Source organism: Montipora capricornis, chromosome 3 (genome assembly GCF_036669925.1).
Source record: "Montipora capricornis isolate CH-2021 chromosome 3, ASM3666992v2, whole genome shotgun sequence".
In the NCBI taxonomy this organism is placed as follows: domain Eukaryota; kingdom Metazoa; phylum Cnidaria; class Anthozoa; order Scleractinia; family Acroporidae; genus Montipora; species Montipora capricornis.
The window spans coordinates 68,865,992-68,883,054 of record NC_090885.1 but is presented as its reverse complement, the minus strand read 5'-3'; the positions used below and the strand labels follow the sequence as shown (position 1 = coordinate 68,883,054).

At 40.0% G+C, this 17,063-nt stretch overlaps 1 protein-coding gene across 1 annotated transcript; it reads left to right on the top strand.

Annotated features, from left to right (window-relative positions):
* The first annotated feature begins 3,006 nt into the window (after positions 1 to 3,006).
* LOC138043840 (DBH-like monooxygenase protein 1 homolog) lies at positions 3,007 to 11,810 on the top strand. Its single transcript, XM_068890323.1, has 3 exons — positions 3,007 to 3,470; positions 9,147 to 9,296; positions 11,282 to 11,810. The coding sequence occupies exons 1-3, from the start codon at positions 3,174 to 3,176 to the stop codon at positions 11,612 to 11,614; spliced, it is 780 nt and encodes a 259-aa protein (XP_068746424.1). The 5' UTR covers positions 3,007 to 3,173; the 3' UTR covers positions 11,615 to 11,810.
* The last annotated feature ends 5,253 nt before the right edge of the window (positions 11,811 to 17,063 follow it).

Below are 17,063 nucleotides of genomic sequence, written 5' to 3'. Positions count from 1 at the left end.
GTTCAGCTTATTAAATATTCACATAGGAAACAAAAAGATTTCTTTGTATTTGTGCAATGAAGTGCGTTGGTCCTGTTCGAGTTATCAAATATTCAGATCACGTCTTGTATGAGGCTGGTCGGACGAGTGGTTCCCTGTTCTACAATGCAAATATTCTGTAATAAAATAGACCAAAATGAAATAACCACCACAGATTGGTTAGTTCCAAATGAACCCTACCCCCATACTTGTATTTCATCATGTCGATCTATAACTCTATGTTTCTATTCACTGGTACGGATCGATTCGCATGATCCGCCCTCCGCAGAACCCCCATTTGGTATACTACTCACGATCGCACTTAACCTTATCATTGTGTCACGGAATGTGGACTGTGGACTTCGGACTACGGAAATGAAACTTAGCATTTACCAAGATATTGTAGCATAAAAAAAACCTACTGAAATACTGTGAACTTAAAGGAAGTCGGCTAAAAACCCTTCGAACAGAGTGTAGGCTACCCGTAGCCTCTTGTTAAAGTTTAATCACCGCTAAAAATAGAAAAGCTTTCTTTCTGTTGCAGTTTGTTTGTTTGATTGTGAAGGTTTATTCTTTTTGAAAGAGAATGTTGTTATTCATCCAGATTCAATTCAAGTGAGGATTTTTTGAACCTTTTTCTGGAATTTTGGTCTTAATTATTCACAGACGTTTCGACCGAAACCATCAGTCTTCATCGGTGAAGTTTGTCACATGGTAGTTCACTATCACCTGACAAACGATTCTTTTTGTAGCTCGTTTAACCTCAGCTGCGTTACTACACTTGACAGGGTTTTTTGTTAAACGATTCGATTCAACAACAAATAAGTGTTCACCACTGTTCAACGTTTCTTTTGTTTCAATGTTAAACAACAGCTTTGCATGTTTTTGCATCCCTTTGTCTTAGCAACGATTTCTAAAAGGAAGTCAACTGTTTGGATGATTTTGCATTCCTTTGGAGCGAAAATTCGAGTCGCTTGCAGCTCACAACCAATAGATATATTAATTTTGTTTTCCAGAGTAAACCCTGGTCCAATATAGATTCTTTTATCAAGCCCCATTTGCAGTCCCAAAAATAGATATTTGGGCGATGTGAGAGGCGAAATTTCTCTACTGAAACCGATAATTCTATAACTTACATGAATTAAGCCAAAAACGTAGAATGTTGTAGGAGACACATTTATAACACCTCACCAATTCTCAGGTCTGTGCGGTACATCGTTTCTGAGTGATTTGTCGAAGAGTTTCAGTTCACGCAACTTTAATATAGAGTTTTGTATGGAGCCGCCACGTTGGTGCACCAGCCATTCAAGCTGAAATTCACCACCAGCAGTCCACGATGATCGACAAGATCGCGTCGATCATGGATAATAAAATCCAATCAACTGAACGGACTCAAACGCATCCGCTTCTCAGAAGGACGTATTTTCCAGAAAAAAGGCCATGAACAAGAGAACAAGTACAATGAACAGATCAAGGCCGCAGTGAGCGAAGCCAAAAGTGCCGTCATAGGCGGGAAATACGACTCATGCATTGCCAAGCTAGATGAAGGTATAGACTTGATAGATAAATGGCAGAAACTCATTCTGATAGCCGACCTCTCCGAATATGGTTGGAAAACTGTCGGCAAGTACAGGGATAACGAACTTGCCGATAACGACGAAGACGCAAATAAAATGAGGAAAGCCGAGAAGGAGGCTCAACGGAAAATGGCGAAAACCCGCGCAACCAAACTAGCAAAGAGCCGTATAGCAGATTTTCCAGACCACTAGGAAGTACAACTATTCCATCCCCGTGGCATTATTCTTACTCTCCCGGCATAAGTTCATATCATTTCCCCTCATCTGCTTGCTCCATAAGAAGACCAGTTTTTGGCGGGCAAAGCAAGAAACTGGGGACTTGGTTCGGTTGCGGCAAACCTGGCCATTGGCTTAACGAATGTCCTTTATTAGCTGTAGCTCAGCCACAGGAAGAAAAGAAGTTAAGTGGTTTTTTCATTGATTTAAATGATAACGAATCCTTGACATTGCCTGATAATATCTGTGCACCCACTGCTTGGGAGGGAGAGCTTAATGAAGTGAACGGCATGTTCATGCAAGGAGGCGATTTCTGGGACAACAGTGTTGGTGTTAGTGGTGTTCGAGGGAAGCTTAACGGCCATGTTTAAGCTTGGGAAACACTGAAGCCTACGGAGGCTGTGCTCAGTATCGTTAATTAAGGAGGGTTATAAGTTACTGTTGCTTTCAATTCCAGAGTCATGTGTTTTGCCGAACAATAATACGACCATAGATAACTGTAGATTCGTTACGGAAGCTTTACGAGATCTCTTAAGTACTCACTGTGTCTCAACTGTCTCGAATCAACCATGGGTTGTCAACCCTTTGAGTGTATCAGTTCGGGACGATGAGAAAAAGCGTCTTATGTTAGATCTACGACATGTGAACCCACAACTTTTTAAATATAAGTACAAATGTGAAGATGTTCACACTGCTCTTAACCTCCTTGACGAAGGGTACCATTTGTACACTTTCGACATCAAGAGCGCGCATCATCATATTGATATTTTTCCAATTCATCGGCGCTATTTGGGTTTTCATTGGTATTACCAAGGAGAGTTTTCAATGTGTTTTCAATGTCTTGCCATTCGGGTTATCTAATGCACCTTACTGTTGCACCAAAATGCTTAAGCCTGTAAACGCTACCTTAAACGCAAATCATGCCAAATATTTTTTTCCAAAAGAACTATGCCACGTTATTTAAGGCAAGTAGAAATGATGTGAAAATTGTTGGTCTAAATGAGCTTTATTTAATGCTATGCACGACATTGGATTGACATTGGCGGGTTGTTGTGATGTTCAAAGGCAAATATTCCCGCTGGTTATTAAGACATTAAGTTGCAGACCTTCCTTTTGTCATTAAAATCTGCATCGACTCCACTGCTTTCGCAGCCAATAAAGAAACTGCTATACTTAATCTAGGCAGGTGACGTCAATGGTATCTTCATCGGTTATTTTAAAATGCAAGGGATGCCAAAGATCAGTTTATAAACAGTCAGTCGACGCTCTCTGAGCAACACAGTTTCTTTGGAATACTCAGGGAAGAGCTCTGATATTGACAAAGCTTGTACCATTTTCCCAACAAGTAGAAGAGCGTCAATCATGAAAGTCACTCATCAAATCACCTTTGTCTTGGCACTGGTTGTGTTCTGCTGTGCTGTCAGCGCGGATATGCACGACGGGATGATGCACTACGCGAGTCTCAAGTCTTCCGATGGGACTTCTTTCGAGTTGCAATGGGCCTACAATAACGACACTGAAATGCTGTACTTCGCAATGAAATGCAAAAACACCGGTTGGTGCGGAGTGGGTTTCAGCACCAGGGATAATGGTACAGGCATGAAAGATTACGATATTGCCGTTGGTGGATACAGTAACAGCAACACCCCATATCTTTTTGTAAGTTTAGTGTTTAGCTGTTATTGTTAGTTTTGTTTTCATTATCTTTCGTTTGTGTCACCATGTAACTGCCAAATCTCTTGCGCTCTTATTGTCTAGTGTCTTAGTTCCTTAAAGAGGCGTAAGAGTGATTCAAAAAGCGGAGGGCTTCCGCGATAGATTTGTTCCCCAGTTTATTCTGATACACCGAGTTTAAGCACTCCTTAAATAGAGGGAAATCGCCGAAAATTGTTCGTTTGGAAAGCTTGATTGTAATTATAAGCCAAGATGATTGGGGTTTAGAGATCTACTGTCACTTTGACAGTTAATGACAGTTTTCCGTTCGGTGTTCGCTGAAAATGCGATAAATCACCTGGTATACGTTTTGCGCAAATTACCTAAAACCCTGATCATGATACCCTGACTCAGATACTGCACGTTCGATAAACTGCTTCATTGCAGCAAGACTTCACTGGGCTTTCAACTCAATGAGTAGCTAAGCCACTCGCTAAATTAAATCTTATAGTCACTTTTCATCGCACCAAGTCTTTCCAAACCTCGTTCGTTTTATTCGAATTTTGCGGGGGATATTTCCCGTTCAAACATTGTCATCAATTGTCTCGTGTGCGAGATATCGGAAAGCGAGCGAATCGAAAATAAAAGTGGACCTACGATGATGAATCGATCCTTTGCTAATCAATACAACTGGTAATCGATGCAACTTGCCATCTCCTTGCCATTCACCGATTAATAAATTCGAAATTAATCAATTGAATGTATGTGTCAAATGTACGGTGAAATATAAAAATGTTGGTTGACGAGGAAAAAAAGCAAAACAGAGATCTTTTGTTTTGTTTTGTTTTGTTCAGAGTCACCAAAGAGATCACGCAATAATGACAATCACTTCCACATGCATTAGTCTGAAGTGTCAGCCGTCTCCTCGCCTACTCGCCCCTTTGGCGGGTTTGGGCGAGGAGACGGCTGACACTTCAGACTACCGCATGCATCCGAGAAACAACCCAGGACGCGACAAACTGACGCGATACAGAATGAGAACACGGATTATTTTTATAGTTTAACAATTGACTAGTAATTTCCGTACACGCCTTCCACATGTTACAAAATACTAAATATTAGAATGAGTGAGTCGGCCCTCTAACGCAAGAATGTTGTGTAACCACAAATTCTCAATTTTTTGTTCGCGCAAATGATCCATTTGTTTCGCAGATCTCTTTTATTTCTGATGAGGCCTCGTTTGTTTTTCCCTTTTTTTTGTTTTATCCTTTGTAACACTGCTCCCATCATCCACATTATGCAATCTGCATTCTTTTCTCTTTTAATTTCGTCTTGTTTTGTCTAGTTTTTGTACATATAAAAGTTTAAGGATATCATTAGCATCCCACGCAGACATTCTTAGGGGGATTCGTCACGCGTAATTTCGCTATAAGACGCTTTAGACGGCCCAAGAAGGCAAAAAAACACCATACATGAGTCGATTAAGGTTTCATTTAACTATTTTGGGATATTCAGACCGAGATGTGATTTAGATGTGTAATTTTCAGAGCTTTATTCATAACCCTCATATATCCTGTTCGTTTCATACAAACAACACATAGGGTGGTCTGCCTATGCTGAAACGAGCCGAAATTTACGCTGACCAATCACAACGGACTTCCGGCCCAGATTCTGGAAGTGCACTTTAGACCCTGAGCAAATTTTGCGTACGGTCACTGCAAGAAAATGGGCTTCGTGTGATCGCAATTCTTATCAAAGAGAAACTGGAGCATATAAATTTCATGCTTTGGCTTAGATGTTTGCGGCTCTTCACAGAATGAGTACGGTGGATATTTTCAAGCTTTCTTTTCGCTACTGTCCTAGTTGCGTTCGTTGCGTGGAGTTCAAATCAACTACACAGTTCAACAGTTCAAATACACTCGCAATACTTTAATATTTGCATTCGTATTTATATATTCCCACGGCGCTTTCAATTTTACTAGTAGATGAAACGAGACCATACTCTTGCTAAGCACTCGCATTTTGACTCGTGAGAGTGCAAATGCATAACCCATCGAGGAAACAAAATTAATGTTTCTGAGGAATATTATGAAAAGGCTTCGTCCCTTTCATGATTCATCCAAAGAAGAAGTTTACGCATTGACGCTCCCAGGAGAGATCTGCACAGCGCTGATTGGTTCCTAAGTAATCCGCACGTGATTTCCAGATGGCTCTTTTCCGCATACGTTCGTGGGAGAGGAACGCGTGACGAATCCCTAAGAGTGTCTTCGCGGGAGGCTAGTCCGTGACATATTATCCTACGTGTAATTCAGTAGGTAGTCTAGGTAGGTAAATGAAAGTGAAAGATGCAAGGAAAGGATGGGCTACAACAAACGTCCATATATTTTCAAATTCCATCAACGTTTATTTGATACGCTATCAATTGAAAAGCAATTTACATAATTATGGAAAATGCGTTGAAAATATGATAATAAAACAGGAACAGGAACATTAACTTGAAAGCAACACATCTTTTGTCGTCATCTTTTTAATCCACGCGGTTCTTCTGTGAATAACTGTGGTAAATATGTTCAAAGATTGTTTGAAAATGTTGATACTGAGATTGTGCTTTAGCTTTTCGAGGTTGCGGTCTAGCAATTTGTGGGCCGAGTCTGTCACCTCTGTTTCTGATTTGTGTCCGACAAATTGTCGCCCCTGTTTCTGATTTGTACCTGAAAAATCGATTTCTAACCTAGGCAATATGATTTTTGGAATGATTTCCGCACTGGTCCCTACTTCATTGTGTATTCAGAATAAATAATTATGCGTTCTGCATTATGAACGGTTTGTATTTGTACTCTGACGTTGTCGTTCAAACCTCTTGGTATTTTCACGTCGTTGTTGTGTAGAGTGAGGCAGATATACGTGCTAAAATGCGTGCCGCACGTGCATCACGACTATTTTTCCTCTTTTCATCAAGAAAATTGTTTTGTGGCGTCGCCGTTGCCGTGGCCGTCGTCGTTCCTTTAAAGTGATACTCTGACCAAAAAGATCAATTATTCTTTTTCTTTGAATTTCGAAACGATGTTAACTAAAGAATAAGTGACCCAAGTTTTAAGCCTTGATTTGAAAAAGACACCTGTTTATTTTCGCTGGAATTTTCCTATTTAATTGCCCGCCATTACTAACTTTAAAATACTGTGAGAGCTTGATTAAGGAGAAAATGACGTCAAAGACTCACTAGTTTGAGAATACGAAGATGAATTGTTAAGACGAAATCCGATAGAAAATCGAGCAATTTCAGTTTTTCGTGGACAAAAATCTGGTACCAGAATAATTTTAAGTATTTTACAGTCCTTTTTACATTTCCTGAAAGCTAAAGATATAAATATTTTCCTGAAAAGACACCGAAAACAATTTCCCATGGGAACGAGAAAAATTAAATTTCAACGTTCAGAGAGATTGTGCAAACACAGGTAAAATTTCATAAGTGTTTCTTATGAAGTTCAACAGTTGTTTTTGACGCTTTTATGAATGTTACACTGTACTGGTGAAAACGTACTAATAAACTAGTTTTAAAAACTTATACACAGTACTTATAGAAAGTTGAAGCGTACGAGCTTTCGGCTCCTTCTCGGAGGCTTGTTCACATATAAATGAAAAACAAGAATTGTGAACCGGTAAACTGTTAACGGTCACGTGATTTAGCAACACGTGACCGCAACAGACAACTGTTGTCATTTCAGAAAGACCCACAGAAACAAGGAGACACTTGTGGCCCTATTTATCGGGTTTCGTGCCAAGGGGTGGACTGTGGCAGCTCGTATGTGGGAGAGACCGAGCGGACTTTGAAATCGAGGTTCGCAGAGCATCTTAGACCAAGCAGTGCTTCGTCTGAAGTCTCACAGCACATACACAGGGACTACCCTGGACATAAGGTTGAAGTAGAGGTGTTAGACCATGAAGATCGTTGGATAGGGCGGGGCATCAAAGAGGCCATCTATATCCGGGTTCACAGGCCGGACTTGAACCGGGACACTGGAAGATACCTGCTCCCCCACATCTGGGACAATCTGTTGCGGTCACGTGTTGCTAAATCACGTGACCGTTAACAGTTTACCGGTTCACAACTCTTGTTTTTCATTTATATGTGAACAAGCCTCCGAGAAGGAGCCGAAAGCTCGTACGCTTCAACTTTCTATAAGTACTGTGTATAAGCTTATAAAACTAGTTTATTAGTAGTTGTTTTTGACGTTTGGTGTTGCTAGAAATGAGTTTTTTGACAAGATATTAAACAGTCGTACAGAAGTTTGCAATACGATGTTTATAATCTTGGTTCAAGGTTTTTGTCCACTTCTTACTCGAACTTCTGGTGGATTCCGTCTTAATATTTCCCCGTTTCTGATTGGTTAAAACTACACGCATAATTCACTATAACCAGCTGCTGTTCACAAAATTGGGAAAGAAACTTCGTCATATTGAATCAATGACGTCAAAAGTGCAGCCCGCTGCAGATTATTGAACCGATGACGTGAAAATGACGTCAAAAGTGCAGCCCGCTGCAAATTATTGAACCGTTGACCGAAAAAAGCTGGGGACGAGATTGTGTTATTTTTGTTGAGCAGAAAAATGGCTGCGAGTAGGTTTAGAAGTTTGAGCGAAGAAAATATTTTGAATGAATAATTAAGTAATTATTGAATTCGGCTTTCGTAGAATATGAAGAATTCTGCAGATCTCGGAGGATATTATCCACCTCGGCCTTCGGCCTTGATGGATAACACCCTCCTCGACCTGCAGAATTCTTCATATCCTACTCAGCCTCATTCAATAATTGCTAAATATACAGCGATGATCAGGGCCCGGTTGTTCGAAAGCCGATTAACTTAATCCAGGATTAGCGTAAACTTTTGTTTCATTTTTTCAACTTTTTGGTGAAAGCTTCCTTGTTTATTTTTGTTCACCAAGGGTCACGTCTTTTAATATAAAGTTTTGCCGAATATCAGCTCTGAACAACAGTTGAGAGTAGAGAAATTAACTCTTTGGTTAATTTTTAATCTGGCATTATGGTTAATCGGCTTTTGAACAACCAGGCCCAGCTTCTAAACTCGTATTTTGCATAAATAATGAGCTGCGTTTACACGCTGAAATTTTAAGCCAGCCAGTAAATGACGTCACTTTTCCCTCGAACGGCCCAATTGGTCAGTACATGTAATGGTGGAACGTGAAATCCAAAAGTTACACTCTAAGTAAACAGCCTTTGGTTAAAAATCAAAGCTCAAAATCTAGCCAGTCAGGTGTTAAGCAAACACACTTGCAAAGTCTGAAGAAAACAAACAAGTGATAAATCATAGCACCACTTTAAACTCCCTGTTGCATTGCATTTGAATGCCATCAGGCGTTCTCCAAAGTTCATGTCGATCACTCATTGAGGTTGGAAAAATAAGAACAGGCATTACTGGGGAGAAGTCGTGCACGCAACGGGATGGGATTAGCGCCCATCACTTCCGCCCGAAAAAAAAAAAAAAAAAAAAAAAAACACTAAAAAAAACAATAGAAACTATGAAAAAGCAGCCTTCGTGTTGCTTTCGGCTTCGGGCAGCCTGTTGTCGTGTTTTCGGTTCATAACAAACGCTTACACAGTTTACTTTGCATTTTCTCTCCCCCTTTTTTGTTGCTGAATGTTTTTCCTTGTCTTTTGGACAGGACTATTGGAGTACAACTACGGGAAAACCAAACAAAGATTCACAGCAAAACCTGACCATTCAATCTGCCAGCCAAATGGGCGAATATACGATGGTGAACTTTACGAGGCCAGCAACTACCACTGACATGATGAAGGATGTTCAGTTTACGGTAAGACTAGATCAAGAGATACGTTCACTGTTAATGCTGATGGGATCCATTTTTTTCTTTGCTTGGGGAGGATTATTTTAACGATAAATCAGCCAAACCAATAGCAAATTTTTCCCTTTTGCGTTACTGCTAAATCTGGAACAAAAACTGAACTCTTGTCGCGGGATACTTATCCGGAGATTTGGAGAAATAACGGAGCGTTAGAAAGTGTGCGCGAGGTTTTTTTTTTTGTTATTGTTGGCAACCTCGTTCCCAGAGTTTTTCCCTCGGCACGAGGTTGCTTTGTTGGGGATGACTTGGTCAACCTCTCTTTACTTTTTACTTTTGCGGTTCAAGCGCCAATTGCAAATACAAGATGATAGATAGCCAATTTGGCGCCGAGTTGGCTCTAATCATCTCATATCCAACAAGCGCGAGGATCGTTTCTAAAACTACACACGAATGACCACGAGTGAAAAATCGTTAAAAAAGTGTAATAAATAAACACCACAACCGTATCACTTTGTTTTGCCCCAACGAACCTCATTCCCACACATTTCAACTCGAGGCTCGGTGTACGAAATGTATGGCCAATATGGCCGCCGCGCGATTAAGCCCATGTTCTAATCCAATGTTTTAATCAGATACGTCACATTAGATAAACTAACAGTGGTACTAATTTGATCAACTTGAACTTGAGATAAATCTGTGGAACGTGAGCGATACTCGAGCGATACTCGATACTCGTGAGTGCGTTCCCTCTTGTTTGGATCGGATGTAGATCGTTTGTACTTAAACTGACTTATTTAACTAGAAAATTAACAATAATATAATAAAACAAACGTAATATATTTTGTGTTTAAATAGAGGATATTACATGGCCGCTTGGGGATACGAATTTTATCTTCTCTTGCTGAAAGTATCTCTGACTCGTTCGCTTCGCTCACTCGTGAGAGATACTTTCAGTAAGAGAAGATAAAATTCGTATACGCAAGCGGCCATGTAATGTTCGGTTTATTATATAGATATTGATGAAATGTCCAGATTTTAAACAACTTGTTTTATTCATTTTCGAAATGATGAAAAAGTGGTCACCAACCGCTAAAACACGCATGTTGTGTAACATGAAACAAGATATGAAAGTTATGAAAATAAATCATGATAACGTAATTTTTTTTCAATAAAAATGTTAATGTAATAGAGAAGAATTATACTGAAGCACAAAAGTATCTTACAATGAAGACGAAGCTCGCGTTTTATTGGCTAATCGTGTTCGTTACCATGACGACACCTATCTCCTCACATGTGAAAGATAAAAATGATATGTTCACTGCGATGATTTTTTATTAAAAGGAGAAATCCTGGTATTTCACCAATATCTATATAATAAATTGTTTTATGAAATCTAAATCAGATATCAAATTTATATATTTAACCATCGGTTGTTGGAAGCCTGGTTACTGCTAACCGTTGATTAAAAGGTATTAAAACCTATAGGTTTCCATGGTGTATGTCACTGGTTACTTGCTTTGAGCAACCCGGGCCGGTGAGACGCTCTTATTTTCAGAGGTTTTACTCGTGTGACGTTAAATGCGTTGGCACATTTCCTTCTTTACGAGAACGTTCTGTTACAGGAATACGGTCATTTTCGCGCCCTTTGGGAAAGTACTTCTACGTTCTGCCTGAATCAATTGTAAACCTCACTAACATAAAGATATTTGTTTTCTCGGTGTTGACTTGGGGATACTCGAAAAAAGCTGAATGCTCCTCGTTGCAAGAGACGTTCCTACAACCTTCCTTCCGATTCTTAGTTCGGATGCCTTACCACTAAGCTATAGGAGCCTCGCGGGAGATCGTAGGTTCGACTCCTGCAAAGTCTCCGAGTATCCCCGAGTCAACTGCAATATAAAAAAAGAAAACGTCAAATCTCTTTATTTCATAGAGCGGCGTGTACATGGAACATCTCCTTCCGCGCTCTCTGACATCATTTTTCATTTAATTTTCAGCCCGATACTGAAGTTTGGGTTATGTACGCTATGCGCAATACCGATGTCGATGGAAATGACGCGACGTTTTTGAAACACTCGGAAAAAGGCAGAATATCAGATATCAATAAATACAACCTGATTAAGATGGCATTAGCCGCTGACGGGCACGGTCACAGTGACGGTGATGGTGAAGGTGAAGGTCACGATCACGATCACGATCACGATCACGATCACGATCACGATCACGATCACGATGACGGGTCATCAGCGTCGACAAACATTTTCAGCGGGACATGCGCTGTTGCCAGTGCCCTATTGTATTTAGTTGCCCACTTTGTTTTGTCCTTTTAAATCGGCACAGCTGGCGCTTTATTTTGCTTAGTGTTAAGCGTTGAAGCTTCATCTTGACAACCATAAGCTCAACATTTCGTCAACCAGTAGAATTGTTTTTGCTTCCTTCCAAGGCCAAGAGAAGATAAAGGGGGAAGAGAGGGCATCCCCCGTATATGCCCTTTTCCATAAGTAATGTGTCCCAAGTTATTTTTCGATCGACTCCCACGCTGTACAGATCCCAAGGGGATTAGACAACAGCCAATCATATGGAGGGAATGTGTTCTCTGAGCGTGGACTATCCACGCGGAACACATTCCGGTCATATCACTGGCTGTTGCCTAATTCCCTTGGGATCTGTACAGCGTGGGAGTCGATTGAAAAATAACTTGACATATATTACCTTATATATGGGGAATGCCCTCTCTTCCCCCCTTATTTTCTCTTAATTGCCCAGACTGATTAATAATAATAAATTCTGGTTACATTCTCGAAAGTCACGACTGTTTTTCTCTTTCGTTCTCGGATCTTTTTTACGAGGGAGTTTACAGAAGAAACGACGGCGGCAACGACAACCCCACATAACAATATCGTTGGTTAAAAGAGGAAAAATAATCGTGCGTTGCTAGGGAAGTGAAATATTACTTCCGGTGACTGACGTCATCATAAAGTGAGCTGACCAGAAAACCCATTCACAAGCAAAAATCACCGCACGAAATGTTGTTTGCATCGAAGGTTTTTCCTCATGCTCGTTCTCAGATCAACTGCGCATGCGTAAACGAACTGACTTCCGGTTTGAGAAAAAAACCTAAATTTCCTCCAAATACAGAACGAAGGTAAGCATTGATTTTTTCAAATCATCTTTTTTGAAAATTTTATGGGTAATTCCTTATCGTTTATTTCTCTAAAAAGAACATTTTTCAAAATAAAGAGAAAACCATGCTTGGCTGGATGCAAAAACGAATACAAATTATGAAACCACTGGTTTAAATCTTACCTCACTAATAGAAAGCAGTTTGTGATGGTTCAAGAGGGAAAGTCCACTAGTCGAGATCAGATCTTTTTTGTGGTGTACCTCAAGGCTCAGTCTTAGGACCTATTTTGTATTTACTGTATACGTCACCGTTGGGGGACATAGTTAGATTTCACGGGATGTGTTTTCACTTCTATGCAGACGACATGCAAATTTATCTTTCATTTGAGTCATCTTCAACGGTTGACAAACTTTCTGCTGTTTCCTGCATTGAGGCCTGCATTAGTGATATAAATAGGTGGATGCTGTGTAATAAGCTTAAGCTTAATAATAGTAAAGCGGAGGTGCTAGTCATTGGAGCGCGACACCGCCCTCACCCACAGCTTAATCTTTTACTTGTTGGCGATGAGCATGTAGTACCTACTTCATCCGCGAGAAATTTGGGAACCGTCTTTGATGAAAACATGACACTTGAGTCTCACGTCACTGCTATTTGTAAATCCGCTTTTTTTCGCATTAGGAATATTGCTAGAATTAAGCGATATTTGTCGCAAGTGAATATTAAGACTCTAATTCACGCGTTTGTTACTTGTAAGTTGGATCACTGTAATTCGCTACTGATTGGTCTTCCCTGCTACCTAATTAAGAGGTTGCAGATGGTTCAAAATTGTGCTGCTCGGTTGGTTGTTGGTGGTCGTAAATACGACCCAGTTACGTCAGTGTTATGTCAGCTTCATTGGCTACCAGTTGAGCAGCGTATACTTTACAAGATATTGCTCCTAACTTATAAAGCTCTCAACGGTTTAGCCCCCCTATATTTATGTGATACGCTTGAGCGTTACATTCCTGTGCGCAGGCTTCGATCATCTGATAATTATCTTTTAAGCGTTCCTCGGTACAATCTTAAGAGTTATGGTGGTAGAGCTTTTTCCATTGTAGCTCCTAAATTATGGAATAATTTGCCACTAGATATAAAGTTAAGCCCTAATGTGAATGTGTTTAAATCTAAGCTTAAGACTTATTTGTTCAAGTATAGTTATTATTGATAGTATTTCTTAGCTTTTATTGCTCTTTTAATATTGATTTTTATTGTTGTAAAGTGCTTTTGGACATTGGACAAAGGCGCTATACAAATGCCTACTTATATTATATATACTTATATGTTAAACACCCAAATTGTGTAGCACGTAGACAAATTTACAGTTTTCTTTTATTGGTCACGTGACCATGGGCTTGGTCAAGCTTTCTCAAGTTAGTGAATCCTTTGCAGCTAAAGAACTTAAGAAATTCAAAAGCAGCAAATCTACGGGATAACAAAATATCCCAGCACGACTTCTCAAGGACGGTGTCGACGCACTTGCCACACCCCTGGCAATACTTATGAATAGATCGATAAATGAGGGGTCTATTCCCGCAAGCTGGAAACATGCCGTCGTAACTCCAGTGTTCAAGTCTGGTTCAAAATCTGATACCTCCAATTATCGCCCAACCTCAGTTCTGCCAGTCTTTGCGAAGATTCTAGAAAAGGCAGTTCACGAAATGGTGTATAATTTCTTACTAAAGCACAAGCTCCTATCTTCTTATCAATCCGGTTTCCGTCCACTACATTCTACTGCTACCAGCCTAATCGATATTACAAACACTATTCTGCACAACATCGACAAAGGAAAACTTACAGGCCTGGCATTTCTGGACCTATCTAGGGCTTTTGATACCCTCGACCACGAATTACTACTTACGAAATTGGCAGATTTTGGCCTACGTAAGTCTTCAGTGAATTAGTTCAAAGCGTATCTTACAAATAGAACCCAAAGTGTTAACATTAATGGCATTCAATCTGACGCTAAACCCATATTATATGGTGTGACCCAGGGGTCTGTCTTGGGACCTCTATTGTTCATAATGTACATTAACGATCTACCGTCAGTAACAAGCACTATAAAGTCCATCTTTATGCTGACGACACCCTGTTGTTTTTTGAAAGCAGTTCTGTGCAAGCCATTGAGGCTGCTCTGTCCCAAGACCTCGACCACGTTGTCGGATGGTTGAACCAAAACTATCTCATGTTAAATCACTCGAAAACCAAAGTTATGCTTATGGGAACCCACCAAAAACTTAGCTCAGTCCAGTCATTCACAACTAGTGTTAATGACAAAGATCTTGAAAGGGTATACAAATTTAAATATCTGGGCGTTATTCTGGATCCATGACTAACATGGAACGATCACATTGAACATATCGTAAACAAAATCTCGTCCCGCCTTGGAATGCTACTTAGAGCCCGAAAAGTCATCCCAAAAGAAGCTTGCATTACTCTGTTTAATGTTATGCTATGCTATGGTTCTACCGTTATTCGTGGCCATCCCTACAATGCCGCAAAGAATACCACAAGTGCATACAGATCTATAAGTGTATCAATGGCCTGGCTCCAGCATATCTACTAGACGACTTCCACTCCTCGGAGCAGATCCATAACTACCACACTAGAAAAAAAGACCTTATCCGCCGGCCTCTTGCCAAGACCACTAAATTTCAAACATCTTTTAAGTACAATGCCGCCATGATCAGTCTCTCTCTAGTTTTAAACTGAGAGTCAAGAAACATCTAAATCATTTTAGTTAATTTTCCACCCCTCCAAAAAAGGGAAATTTAAGTGGGTGACCCCCCCGACCCCAAGAAAAAACATATTCCAAAGAAAACTCAATTAAGTCAGCTATGCATGCTGAGCAGAGTTGCATTCTGTCTGCGCGTGCGAGACTTTGAGATCTTTTATGAGCAGCAACCAAAGTAATGGCTGTCTCCGTGGCGAAAAGGTTTCGAGTTCGTGTCGTTATCTGTGTCGTTTATCTTCCTTGCCTTACGTGTAGACGGTGTCAAAAGATCGAGAAACGGTTGGGCTGTTCATGACAAAACGTCACAGCAAAATTTTTTCGAATAATAAGGGGAAACCAAGTTATTTTGGTCTGGAACTCTCACCGAGTCAGTAAAATTGCGAAAATTGCAGAATTGGAAGGGCTCTTCAAATACACATAACTGCCAGACTGGACTGACATTTTACTGCGTTAGTTTTGATTCCAAACTTCGTGTCTACCTCTCTGCTCTGTAGGGCATTCTTGTTTGAAATGTGTTAAAATATCAAGAATTTCAGCTCTATTATGAAAATAAATGTTCACACCCAAAGTTTACGGTAGCTTAATTGCCTTTTTTGGTTTCAAGTTTGTTGGCATGAGCGTGAACGAGCGTGAACGTCGGGCCAAAAACAGCAGTTTTGGCCAAATTATGGTCTGAGAAAACAGCCAAAAAGTAGAGAGTTGGCAATTTTACAACGGGAAAAATTTTTAGAAATTGTGGAACGTTTTAAGCTTCTAACAGAGAGTAAGTCAGGTTAGGTCTTACCTCCCATTTGAAAATTACGTAGCTTACATGATGTTAGCTTCAGGGAACTAGAGCGAGATAGCTCAGGGTTAAGATTTTGAGTTTAAGCACATCCCCAAATCCCTAGGGATCTAAATCTGAGGACCTGAAATAAATTATCACTGTCTAAGGGCATAGCAAGGTCTATGATTCCCATGTTTTACTTGAACAAGCTGCCATCTTGAACTTTGTACACCTCTCTCAATCTGTAAGAATGATCTTATCACCTACAAGCAAATTTAGTTCCCCCTTCTGTGTTCATTTCCAAAGAACCAGACTATTCAAGTTGAAAATTGATTACAAAATGACAACAGGAAATTAGTAAGTTCTGACTAGACCAGGCCCAGGGAACAAAGCGGTGTTAAGAGTGACCATAGTTAATAGATGTAGGCTGGTTATGAAACTCGACAAGTTTCTTTGTTTCATGTTTTTGTTCGCTTTCTTGGCCTTGACCCTGCACAAAACCCGACAAAAACAGGCTTTTTTCGGCAGGATAACCAATCAAAAGCTTCGACTAATTTATTCGAAATTAAATTGTGAACCAAAAACAAAAGATTGTGCAGGGTCACGGTCGGTTCAACATCTAATTGCGACTTTATTGTTCCTGCTTTTAAAATTCCCAGGGTTTCATAACCGGTCCCTAGATTAACTATGGAGTGACACACCAAAGAGTATTCCTTTTTCTAATATCAAGCCCCAAGCTTTTTAAACTTTCACAAGTATAGAACTAAAATATAACTTAATTTGTTAGTCCTTCGGAAGTATAAGATATGAGGAAATGGTCAACAACTGTATTCACAATAATGGATATCAAAAACTTAATGATCACCACGAGTGTTTTTCTTCATGTCAACTTCCTGGTCACCTTGCTGAGACTATGACATGCAACATTTTATTACGTAGGATGTGACTCCATCTGATGAAATCTTAACTGTACATTGAATTTATAGGCAACTAAGAATCCCATTTGTATGAGCCTGATGAATTCAGCACATCTGTCAATTTTACTGCAAACAAATCAATGATCTATGAGTGTTTAAGATTCCAATCATAACCTAAAACTTCAAGAGCTTCAAATATAGC